This window comes from Patagioenas fasciata, chromosome 3 (assembly GCF_037038585.1).
Source record: "Patagioenas fasciata isolate bPatFas1 chromosome 3, bPatFas1.hap1, whole genome shotgun sequence".
NCBI classification, from domain to species: Eukaryota; Metazoa; Chordata; class Aves; order Columbiformes; family Columbidae; genus Patagioenas; species Patagioenas fasciata.
Genome location: NC_092522.1, coordinates 112,272,379 through 112,285,089, shown reverse-complemented (window position 1 = coordinate 112,285,089; position 12,711 = coordinate 112,272,379). Strand labels below are relative to the sequence as shown.

The window sequence follows — 12,711 nt, the reverse complement described above, 5'->3', positions numbered from 1 at the left end:
GTTTATATATATATATATATAATATTTATATATATATATTATATATTTCAGTTGTTATGTTGGAGTATCTTGATAATTCAGAATTTGACTGACTTTTTTACATCAACTTGGATTCATACAATATTTTAAGCTGACAATTTAGGATTAATAACTTGTTATTTTGTTTTTAATCAGAATTGCTTACTTTTATCAAGGATATCAGGAAGCAATAATACAAGTAAATAATTTTCTTCCAGGCTACCCCTCAAAACTTTGAAACTATAACTTCCTTCTGAAGATACAATTAAAGGATACAATTAAAGTAGTCTTCTTAAAATGGGATTTCCAACTCTCTTTAAAATTAATTTCTTTTACAAGAGGTTGATTCAGGATAGCAAAAAGTTATAGCCTGAAAGTGTAGCTGTTTCAGGTACACAGAGGAATGGCTTTTCAGAAAACAGAATTCTTATTTGTGCAGAGAAGACTGTAATTACTTGTAAGAGTTCAAAATCTTTTTAGAAAAAATCAATATCATTTATCTGATAGCAGTAGAGTTATAGCAGCACACACCAGCATACGAGGTAGCCGATTAGTTTTCACACTGCTTAAAGAGCTTTATTTTTAAAACTGTGTTTTGCTCAAATGCAGTTGAGATCTTGGGGAAGGGAACTTTTTTTTTCATGGTTCTGTGTTTTGTGGTTTTTTTTGTTTGTTTGTTTGTTTGTTTGGGTTTTGGTTGTTTGGTTTTATTTTTTCCCCATAAAGAATCACTTAGGTATCCCACAGCATTTGCTTGAAAATGGAGACAGAAGGAGAAACTAGTATTCTCTAGATAACATTTAAAATATATTACAAAAAGCTTTCATACTAGGTAGCCAGACTGATTTATTTAAAAACAACACGAACAAGAAATTTGCCCCTAACCCCAAGTCACCAGACTTGGATTTTCTGTCACTTTTTACTTTTCAGAGGAATAAGAATTCTGGCATGTTGTACTTGGCATGCTCGCTCTTCATTTGGAGAGGTAAGAGCTGAAATTTCCAGTTTTGCCAGTCAGTTCATTGGTGATACATCTGTGAAATGCACAATATAATTTCAGAAAAGCTTGGAAAAAATAATGCTGAAGCCTTAATGGAAAAAAGGACTTAAGATGGATCTGCTAGTTCAGTGGTCAGCTTGAGGCAGTGATTTACCACAGAATACAGTAACAGGTACTAAATAAAAGTCTGTCTCCAGTGAAGTTCTGCCTTACTGAAGCTAACATGTTTTGTCATTGATGTCAAGGTAGGACATAATGCACTTGAGTGTAACTTGTGCCGTTTTGCTGTGATGTCTGAAATTTTGTAATTCTAATACCTCGCATTCAGTTACACAGGTAGATTTTCCCTATTTCAATACGCTTTGGTGTATGGGGAAATGAATAATAGAGTTGTTAGGGAGAAACGTTGGATATAAAACTGTTGAAGTTCACTCTATAGAGGAACATACTGTATTCAGCGACAGAAAATACAAATTACCGTGCTAATTACATATTTAAATGCTTTACATGAGGAAGGGCTGTACGAAAAGCACCGTGTGTGGATCATGTCTTGTACTTTTAAGAAATGCGCTAGGTATAAGTTTACTGAGACTGAAGATGTTCCACAGAGTAACCTGTTAATGCATATGTGTGTGTGTATTGCAGAAACAGTTTGGGATTGAGAACAGGGTGAGGTCTCGATTCATTTTTGCAGTCTTTTCAGTTTGCTATATTAGGTACCTTGTAAGTGCCAACTGCAGAATTTCAAATCTCAACATTACATTTTCAGTTGGTATGGAGATGAATGTTTACATCTCTTCACCATTTCCCCTACTGAGAATTCAGCTTAATTAGTGCTACCTCTATACAAACACAAGATTGTCTCTACTATCAGCTTTCTTGAATTATTGAAGATTAATTTTAGCATGCTTCATCTCCTCATTCGTAGAAAGATTGTTATTTTAACAGAAACATTTAACAATTATGTAAAACAGTACCATTATAAACTTTGGAATTAAAACTGACTCATGTCTGTGGAAAATAGATTATAGTTGAATAAAGGGCAAAATGTTCTACTGATCATGCTGCTCACTTCAGATTGAAACTTCTAAATCACTTTTAACTTGTCTATTGTATGTTTTTATGACAGCTGTTACTTAAAGATCATTAAAATATGTTACTAATAGAGTGTGCCTGGTCTCTAATACATCTGGCTTTATGTCATGAGCCTAATTAAAGCATGAATCTAACACTTGCTTTTGTGTGTTGGATATGCTCACAGGATGAAACCAACATCTCCTCTAGCCAGTCTGCCGATCTGTTGAACTGGACGACATCAAAAACCATGAAGGTGTTGTCTAACACCACGATGACTACAAAAGCCATGCTGCATGCTGTGAGTGATGGACAGTGGTGGAAGCGATCACTAACTTACCTCCGACCATTACATGTAAGAGATGGCTGGTGTGTCTGCAGATGTGTGCACATTTACTGATACCATAGTAGGCTCCTTTGTAGGTATCTGATAACTGAAGACCTCAATGAACTAGTGACATCACAGGGTTGTTTGCAAGCAAATCCCAATTAAAGAAGGGATCTGAAGCTATTTCCTGTTTTCTAATCTGTTTTCTCCCTCTTTTAGCATAATGTGAGAAGGCATTGTTGAAATTTAGCAGAACCTCAGAACTTTGGGGAAGAAGGCACAATGAAGCCCACTCTTTAAATATCGGCATTTGATATTCAGAGCTGCTCCTTTTCAGTTTCTCTTTTCTACCTTCTCTATTTCAGTGGATTTTCTATAATGTTTATGAGGCTAGTTTTTCTGATACTGCTTTTGAGCATGATTCTCTTTGTTTTTTTAAGAAAACCGGACCTCATTCACCGTGTGTTTATATAAGATAACTTCTGTCTTGCTCCCCACTGAATTCAGTGATATTTTCATTTGCAGTTGTTTCCCTTCTGAACAGCAGTTACAGGCTTTTTAAGGAGCTTTTTTACAGCTAGGCTCAACTATTGTTATTTTTCCCAGGGCCAAGACTTTGGAGATGTATTAAAAAGTGGGCCTGGAGAAAATGCCACTGTGGAAAAACAAGGCTGTCATCCGTTTTATGAGTCTCTAATTGCTGATCCATATGTTGCAGAAGTAAGTTTCTTTTACAGAGTTCTGAAGTGTTAGTTTTTTGTTGAGATCTTATAATTAAGTAATAATAAGTATTCTGGATAATTTGTGTGGCCTGAAATTTTATGCAATAGTAGGAAAAAAAAATCCAGAATTAAACAGAAAAGAGAGCAAATGCAGTAACCAAGGTAGATAATTGCATCTGATGCAAGTGAGCTAAGTATAGCTGTAGGGTGTAGTGCGCGTGTGTCAATTATCTTATTTTACTTCTAGTCTGAAATGAGCTATGGCACGTATGAGAACAATTCTTTGGAAAGCTTTGCAGAGATACTGCTGAAAACAGAGAAACTAACGGAAACAAAGAGCAAAGGAAAAGACCTACTTCCAACTACAGAAGGTATGGGTACATGGATATTCACTTCTATATTTACTATATGTAGTAAATATAAGAGAATCTATGGATGGGTTTCAATATGGAGAATTGCAAAAAGTGATTTGAAGTGTTTTCTGGTCATTTTGTATAAACTGTGATCTGCTTCAACGTCTTACGTTGATAAGTTGTCCTGATGGAAGTAGCTGCAGAGTTTTGAAGAGAAGTGGTATTTTTAAAAGAAGTTGCTCAGCAAAGACTAGAAATCTGAAATCTGACGGTTGTCTTTAAATAAGCAGAAACTGGTATTTGGAGGCTGACAAACATGAGAACATTTTTGGGGGAAAAGAATTGTTGAAGATTTCCTGAATAGTGCCATGTAAGATATTCAAACAAATTGGCAACTGATTGTTAATGTCATTTGTATGTATGACTGTGTATTCACTTATTTAGATTCTCTGCCATTGTGTATACAACTTTCAGTATTTTGATTTCATTACAGTATTCTATTTGCTACTTAATGCTGAATTGCAGCTTCTGGAATCATTAGAACTTTTTGTGATATTCTGAAATGTCTACATTTTATTGGTTGTACTTAATAATTTGTTACCTGGAAGTTTCACTTTTTTAAAAACAAAACAAAACAAGCCACATAAAACCAACTATGACTGTTTGTCTTTCCTTTCGGCTGTCTCCTGCTGGTTTAAGAAATGAACTGTTTAAATATTTACATGCTCTTAGTGGCTTTTGAAGGAAGATATCTGTATTGTATTTTAGTCTGTGGTAAGTTCTGCCATGAAAAATGAGTGTATTAAATCACTTGCAGAATGAGAAGAGCTTCAAGTGAGACTTTCCTCATAAGCCACAGAGTTTTATTTCAACTGTTTCATGAAAAGCAGCGTATTTGTCCTACAAGTACATGATTCAGTAGTTTGAGATACACGGTACTTATACAGCTAACTGTACAGTTGTAATATAACAACATTGTGAATTAGAAAAGGTCAGTAAAGCTTGTATAAATGGGGATGTATTAACATTTTGTTCCTTCCCTTCTCTCTTAATGCAAAAATAGTTTTAAATTGGTACTTATAATCTCTTTCCTTGCATGCTTGAAAGCCCACAAGCTCTAGATGTGCTTGTGTCTTAAAGGAGGGGAAGGCAAAGATTAAAAAATATTCATTGCTTTCGTAGGGCAAATGGTGTTAGCTGGCAGATGTTTGGTAATACTTCCTACTCCAACCTGAGTAACTGGAACCAGTTGTTTACAATTCAGTGGCTGCCTTTGAGATGGAAATTGCAGTTTTGAGGACTTTGCTTGGAGAAGAAATTCTGGATTCTGGCTTTAGTTTTAATGCCTCTATCTCCCTCTTCACAAGTGTGCGGACTGTTTTTACAATTTTAATACTTCTGTTCTCTTCCACCACTCATATTCTGTGGTCAGTGTAAATTTCGCGTACAAGTCCCTCCAACTGTGCTATGGAACTGAGAGTTCTGTCTTTTTCTCTGGAAAACTGAGCAGTCCTGCTGTATGACACCTTTAGGTAATCAGTAGTCAGTGTTCTTATACATGAGTGTAGTGTAGCTTTCTGTAAATGAATGGATTGGTAATTTGCTAATTGTAATGCAATTAGCCCTGGATTAATAGTATTGGATCCCACTTGTTCCCACTTTTTAATTATTTGCTTTATCAATTCCCATGATAGTCCTTATGCTGAGTTACCACTTTCAGGATTGTGAAGCTTGAAAATGTGCGTATTAATAGCACACTGCCAAAATTTTAAATAAAATTACACAGATATGAACCCCATTTATAATTCAGTGTTTTTGCCTATCTTTTCAGGCCTACTTTAAGGTTTTGGGAGAATTTTGCCATATGAAACTTGAATGTTCATATGAGTTATTAGCTACTATACTAGTAACTAAAAGCATGTCAGCAAAATCAAATTAAATGTGCTAAGATTGAGTCTCATTTGTTTACTTTTAGTTGTCTTATAGGATAGCTACAGCAACAGCTTTCAGCTCTGTTTGAAGAATTGACAAACCTGGAAGGAGATGCAGTTTAGGAAAGAAACCCCAGTTGTACTTAGCACATTGTCTTGGCAGAAGTTGATATATCAGCCTCTGTTTCTATTACGGTAGCAGCATCGTGCTCCAGGAGTGAGGGAACAGCTCAACACCTTCCCCAGAGGCAGCAGTGCGTGTGACAAAACTCAAGATAATGCTTGCTGCTTCTTTTGTGGTTTTGATATGGTCACAAGCCTTGGACTTGGATTTTCTTGTCCTTTCTATCTGGATGTAAGTGGTACACTGAGCATTTTTGAGTGAAGTGGTAGCACCCATCATTTTGGGCCCAGCAAAATATTCTTTCCTCAGTTGTACCGTTAAAGTGCACCCAGACTTAGTGTGACCAAGGCAGTGTTGTGCATCTGTATTTAATTGTGGTTTTCTTTCTTCATAGCCCTTAGGGGTTTGATGAGGAGGTTGAAGATCAGATCTGAATGGGAAGGTACTACAACTGATTGCTGCATTTCGTTATAATCAGGTTAGCTACTAAACTCAAACCCAAGAAAGTTGGTCATACCTTTGAATCCTCAGGAGTTTTAGAAGAAAGAATAACTTAATATTTTCTATGATTTTGTAATTACTTGGAGTTTAGTGAGATTTTATCACATGCTAAATGAACAATTGAGGGCTTGGAGCAGTTTTTGCATTTATTTTTCAGAGAAAAAAACATGGAGAAAGAGTCAAAACTCCCTAAGTATTGATAAATTCCAGTGTTCACAAATACGCTGTTTTCTTCCCTGCTTTGCCTTTCAAATGAGCTTGTGGCATAAAGACCTGCACAGTCACTAAATATTATTCATAAAATATTTTTTTATGTGTGTTTTCTTAAGGAAATATTGTTTGTGGGACAGCAGTGTTGGCTCTTAGCATGTCACTGCCTGTCCTCCCTGGTTTACCAACCCTGTAACATTTAATTCCTTTGGCAAATTTCAAATTTGTCAGTGGTCTGAAATGATACTAAGTTCCTGTAAATTTTGTTAAGAGGCATTAGAGGAGAGAATGGCATCCTGCTGGTGTCCATAGCCTGCAATTTGAACTCAGCCCTTTTAGACATAAGCGAATACCCGTAGAGCTTCACTGGGAGACAGAAAACTGTGAAATCAATCTTTGTGTAAATACACGTGTTTGTGCATGTGTAAAGTGGGCATCTGTGTGTGGATGCACAAACACATCTGTGCACAGCCACACAGAATATTTATATTTACCGAATCAGTACAGGTGATGTGTTTTTCTCAGAAGGGAGGACAATGGAGGCAGGTCAGTTTTAAGTACATTCTGGCAACTGGGATGCCTTTGTGTTGAGCACTAGAGTATGAATACAATCATATTGTTTTCTGGCCGTGTCTTGGTGCTGTCGTCTTTGTCATTATAGCTATCTGAAGGATGAAGATGACAACCTCCAAACCAGCTGTGGCAGAATGCAAACCCCCCTTTTCTCCCCCTCCCTCCTTCTTCATGGAAGGAGTAGGTACATCTCCCTGTTTCTCTGTTTGAGGCTAACAGCTTCTTTTCTTTGGCCCCAGAGCACCCTGGCCAGGGCCATTAGGAGAAGGGAGTGCTGAGGCGCCACTAACCTCGGGGTACCAGCGAAAAGTTATACTGGGGATGTTAAGTTGGAGGAGAGCCCACAATTTATTATATATTCTGGAGGCTTTGCAATCATTAATTTTCCAGAGTAAAAGGAGAAAAGGGCAGAGCCCAAATTCTTTTTTCCCTCTTCCCATTATTTTCTGTTCAACTAGAGGTGGCTGTAAGAATATGTAAAGTAACTTTGTTTGTGCTCAGAGTAGGAAATAGCAATTTTGCAAACTAATTCATCAAGATTTTACTGTTAGATATTTCTAGAGTACTATTGTCTTAGCTTGGGCAGCATACAGGTTATTCCAAATGCAGCATAAACGAGCCGTCAGCAGCAAGAAACTATTGGTAAAAGCTATTTGAAGCATAGATCACAGGTGCTGTTGGACAGGCTTGTACTTGTAGTAACTGTGACGTATTGCCATGTAGACAGCCTCTGTGATGTCTTGTCACATAGAAATTTATATTTATTTATCTGGCTGACGGCCAGCATGTAAATCCACTTCAGGCTGATGGAAAATTAATGATAATCTGAAAATTGAAATTGGTCATTCAAGCCTTTTATAAATCATTCTTTGGAACAAAGAATTCACTGGGGGACTGTGTGTGTTAAGTAATCAGGTTTCTTGCCAGCATGCCCTCAAGAGCAGTTTTTTATAATGTGGGAATATAGGTATTCGAGACTTCTTTAAAATAAGCAAGGAGCTATGTTGCTGGAAGATGGCTTCTACTGTTTGGAATAATTATAATAATAACAATAAAAATGATAATAATAATAGCATCTATAAAAAAAGGAAAACACAATGTTGTTTTCCTGGTATACTTACAACTCCTTATGCAATTTCTGGTCCAGGTTTTGTAAGATTTTTGAATCACAGAATCACAGAATGTCAGGGATTGGAAGGGACCTCAAAAGATCATCCAGTCCAATCCCCCTGCCAGAGCAGGACCACCCGGATGAGGTTACACAGGAAGGTGTCCAGGTGGGTTTTGAATGTCTCCAGAGAAGGAGACTCCACAACCCCACTGGGCAGCCTGTTCCAGTGTTCTGTTACCCTCACTGAGAAGAGGTTTCTTCTCAAATTGAAGTGGAACATCTTGTGTTCCAGTTTGAACCCATTACCCCTTGTCTTGCCATTGGTTGTCACCAAGAAGAGCCTGGCTCCATCCTCATGACACTCACCCTTTATATATTTGTAAACATTAATAAGGTCACCTGTCAGTCTCCTCTCCTCCAAGCTAAAGAGCCCCAGCTCCCTCAGCCTTTCCTCATAAGGGGATGCTCTCCAGCGGTTTGCTGTTCCTCTTGAACTGAGGGGCCCAGAACTGAACACAATATTCCAGGTGTGGTCTCACCAGGGCAGAGTAGAGAGGAAGGAGAACCTCTCTTGACCTGCTAACCACCCCCCTTCTAATACATCCCAGGATGCCATTGGCCTTCCTGGCCACAAGGGCACAGTGCTGGCTCATGGTCATCCTGCTGTCCACCAGGACCCCCAGGTCCCTTTCCCCTACACTGCTCTCTAATAGGTCATTCCCCAACTCATACTGGAACCTGGGGTTGTTCCTACCCAGATGCAAGACTCCACACTTTTCCCTTGTTATATTTCATCAGATTTCTCCCCACCCAACTTTCCAGCCTATCCAGGTCCTGCTGGATGGCAGCACAGCCTTCTGGTGTGTCAGCCACTCCTCCCAGCTTGGTGTCATCAGCAAACTTGCTGATAGTACACACTCTTCCCTCGTCCAAATCGTTGATGAATATATTGAATAATACAGGCCCCAGTACTGACCCTTGAGGCGCTCCACTAGACACAGGCCTCCAGCTAGACTGTGCCCCATTGACCACAACTCTCTGGCTTCTTTCCTTCAGCCAGTTCACAGTCCAGCTCACTGCCCGATTGTCCAGATCGCACTCCCTCAGTTTAGCAGCGAGGATGCTGTGGGAGACTGTGTCAAATGCTTTACTGAAACCAAGATATACCACATCCACTGTCCTGCCATCATCTCTCCACCTGGTTATGTCCTCATAAAAGTCAATGAGGTTGGTCAAGCACGACTTCCCCTTGGTGAAGCCATGTTGACTGCCCCTAATGACCCTCTTATCCTTGATATGCTTTGAGATGGCACCAAGAATAAGTTGTTCCATCACTTTCCCAGGGATGAAGGTGAGGCTGACCAGTCTGTAGTTACCTGGCTCCTCCTTCTTGCCCTTTTTGAAGACTGGAGTGACATTTGTTTTCCTTCAGTCCTCAGGCACCTCTCCCGTTTCCCAAGACTTGGCAAAGGTAATGGAGAGTGGTCCAGCAATGACCTCAGCCAGCTCCTTCAGCACCCACGAGTGCATCCCATCTGGACCCATGGGTTTATGGATGTCCAGATTGCCTAATTGCTCCCTAACCGAGTCCTCATCAACCAAGGCAAACTCCTCCATTTTCCTGACTTCCTCTGGGGCCTCAGCAGTATGGGGCTCCTCAGGACAGCTTCTGGCAGAGTAGACAGAGACAAAGAAGGCATTCAGTAATTCTGCCTTCTCTGTATCTTCTGTCACCAGGGCACCCACCTCGTTCATCAGTGGGCCTACATTGCCTCTGGTGTTAGTTTTATCTGCCACATATTTGAAAAAGCTCTTTCTGTTGTCCTTGACCTACTTACCAGGTTTAATTCTAAGGAGGCCTTAGCTTTCCTAGTTGCCTCCCTACATCCTCTGACAACAGCCTTATATTCTTCCCAAGTGGTCAGCCCCTCCTTCCATGATCTATAAAATATCCTCTTTCACTTGAGCTTACCCAGCAGCTTCCTGTTTAACCACACAGGTCTCCTGAAGTTGTCCTTGGAAGTGATAAATTATATTCTCTATCCTCAAAACCAAATGTTAAATGTATCATGAGAATTGTTATTCTGTAATTGTTTGTTGGAGCTTCCGTAGCAACTGCTGTGGTGCTTGACTTTAGTACAGGAGATAACTGCATGAAGGAGAGATCCTATAAACAAATTGTGGGTGCTCACGTTGTGTCTGTGTATTGGCTCTCCCGTTTGAATAATGTAAAATATTGTGGGGTTTTTGAACAAAAATAAAAACAAGTGGTCTTGTTTTAAACACAAATTTAGTATATGCAGTGTAGGAAAAGCAGGTAATTTTTGTGCCCGTTTTACCAGAAATGTATCTTTTTATCATCAGAATAATTATTATTATATGCATTAATTTCAACTGTGTCATTGTGCTGATATTTCTGTTGGAAATACGTGGCAGGACCTAGTTTCGGTGCTTCACTGATCTTATTGAAAATTCATAAGACACTTGCAGGTTCTTTTTTTTAAGTTTTTTATTAAGACAAAAGTGAATCAGAGAATCAGAGCTCAGGCTTGAAGAGAAGACATTTTGTACTGTTCTCTGGTTGGTATCTTCGAACACTTATGACATTGCATTACTGCCTTGATTTTACAAGCAGAAGATTTACTTGTTGTAAATCAGCACTGGTGATATTTTAGTGGCTTTGTTTAGCATCTGTTACTCCATAGTTTCATTCTTGTTTGGTTAATGCATCAAACGCTTTGCCTGGAAGTCAAGGTAAAGCTGTGCTGCAGTTTAATTACATATTATCTGTTTCTGGATTGCACTGATAAGTGTTTAATTAAGTATGTATAGAGTGCTTCAAGCTGGTGTCTAATAAAATATGGTTACACTGAAAACATTTCACTTGCTAACTGTCGAGGCTCGATGGGTCAGTAATCAAAGCTTGATTTCTGCTCCCTATATGTTGCAGTTCTGCTACAACTGGCGAGTGATGCTTTACCAAAGGATATGACCTTGTCTCTTGCATATCTACTTGCACTGCCGCAGGTATGTTGATAGAGATTTTCTTTGGAAGTTTTTGCCAGGAAAGACTATTCATAGCATTTCAGAAATCGGTAAGAAATGGAATTTCCTTAGGGTTTTAAAATCTAAGTCTTTCAATAAATTCAAGTACACATTTTCATAGATTGGGCTGGTGTGTTTAAAGGAGACTCTGAACAAATGCTGTTGGACTGGCTTATGCGCGTGACACTCATGAAATGGCACGTTTTCTTACTTAAAATAGTATTTGGGCCAGCTGTCTTAATAGTTTGAAGGCAGCTCAGAAATATAGATAATAAGTTTGTGGTATAGAAGCAGCAAAACTGTAGTTGGAAAATAATTTTGGTTAGATGTTTGTGCAAGGGGGGAGAAACATTGTGATGTAGAATTATCTTTGTGTATAGGTTACTGATTTACTTCTGTGCCAGAAAAACAGTGTCAGAGCTACTTCTAAATCACAGCAAGTAGCTTTTGAGAAAGTTTGTGCACTTAATGTTGCATGCTTGCTAATTCTTTCATCTAAATTAATGCTCTCTTTCTCCTAGGTGGTGGATGCCAACAAATGCTTTGAAAAGCAATTACACTCTGCGTTATCTCTCCAGCTGGCAAGTTATTACTACAGCCTGCAGATCTATGCTCGTTTGGCACCGTGTTTCAAGGACGAATGCCACCCTCTCTACAGGGTTAGTACTCTTGCTTTTTAAAATCATATTCATTAATGTGCAGCATTAAAGCTATTCTAAAAAGCCAGTACATGAGTTAAGCCTGGTAAGGAGCTGATCTGACTTATACTGTGAGCAGCCTGTTAAGTAACGCATAATCATTCTTCTGGAGTGCTGTAAACAGGCAAGTACTTCACGGTTTGTGGAAGACTTTTTGAAGCACAATATCAAGTATCATTTATAGGTAATAGCACTGTCAGTCTTCACAGTAGCTTAGAAACACCAAGCAGTAATGAGCGTAGCCAATACTGTCATCTTGCAAAACCAATGCAGTATAGTAGTTTCTAAGAAGAGTCAAGTGTCCATTTCAACAAGAATGGTCAAAAAGTTTCCATAGCTTTCCTTGAGGTATACTGGTTTGTATTTCATTTTGCTTAGGTTGTTTTGAAAACTCATTCATTGATGAATTTGTTCATTTCCTTTGACAAGTGTCTTTTTTGGAAATTGCACAGATTTGCTTCTTATTAATAGACTGTGATTGAAGCAGTTACATGGTAACTCTAAACAAAAGTTCATTAAGCACCAATTGCCATTCTTACTGAGATGCCTGAGTAAAATCTCTCCTTTGCCTCTCCAAGAGAGCCTTTCTGAATTTATGCTAGTTCTTTTGTCCTGTAAAGAAGCTCACTGGACTGTTTGATTTTCAGCCTGGCTTTGCTTTACAGCTAAACAACACTTTTGGCCACACGTTTCCTGAAAAGAGAGACCACTAATCACCAGCGTGGCATGAGAGGAGAGTTTTTTCCATGTTCAGAATGACTCCTGATTTACAGAGGAAAGCCTATTTTGATATTTACGCAGCAGCCTTTCATGTTCCTGTTGAGATTTGCATTCTACTGTCTTCTGTTTAGAAGCTAAAGGAAAACTTAGTCCATAATTGAAATTTGTGTGGCTTGCAAAATATATTGGTTGTGAGCAATTCACTCATGTTTGTTAAATAGCTTTCTTTGAGCCTAGGTCCACCTGCTGCAAGACACCTTGGATGAAAACTATGGCTTTTTTTAGTTTAGCTTTTTTAAACAG

At 38.7% G+C, this 12,711-nt stretch overlaps 1 protein-coding gene across 3 annotated transcripts in view; it reads left to right on the top strand.

Moving 5' to 3' along the window:
* NBAS (NBAS subunit of NRZ tethering complex) overlaps positions 1 to 12,711 on the top strand; it is a 185,089-nt gene that overhangs the window by 83,484 nt on the left and 88,894 nt on the right. For 2 of the 3 annotated variants that reach the window (XM_065834472.2, XM_071807075.1), the window contains exons 36-40: positions 2,280 to 2,447; positions 3,027 to 3,140; positions 3,390 to 3,513; positions 10,896 to 10,972; positions 11,512 to 11,649. In XM_065834472.2, the coding sequence (XP_065690544.2) occupies positions 2,280 to 2,447; positions 3,027 to 3,140; positions 3,390 to 3,513; positions 10,896 to 10,972; positions 11,512 to 11,649 (621 nt within the window). The remainder of the gene's footprint in view (positions 1 to 2,279; positions 2,448 to 3,026; positions 3,141 to 3,389; positions 3,514 to 10,895; positions 10,973 to 11,511; positions 11,650 to 12,711) is intronic. The other variant, XM_071807074.1, reaches the window with a different exon arrangement.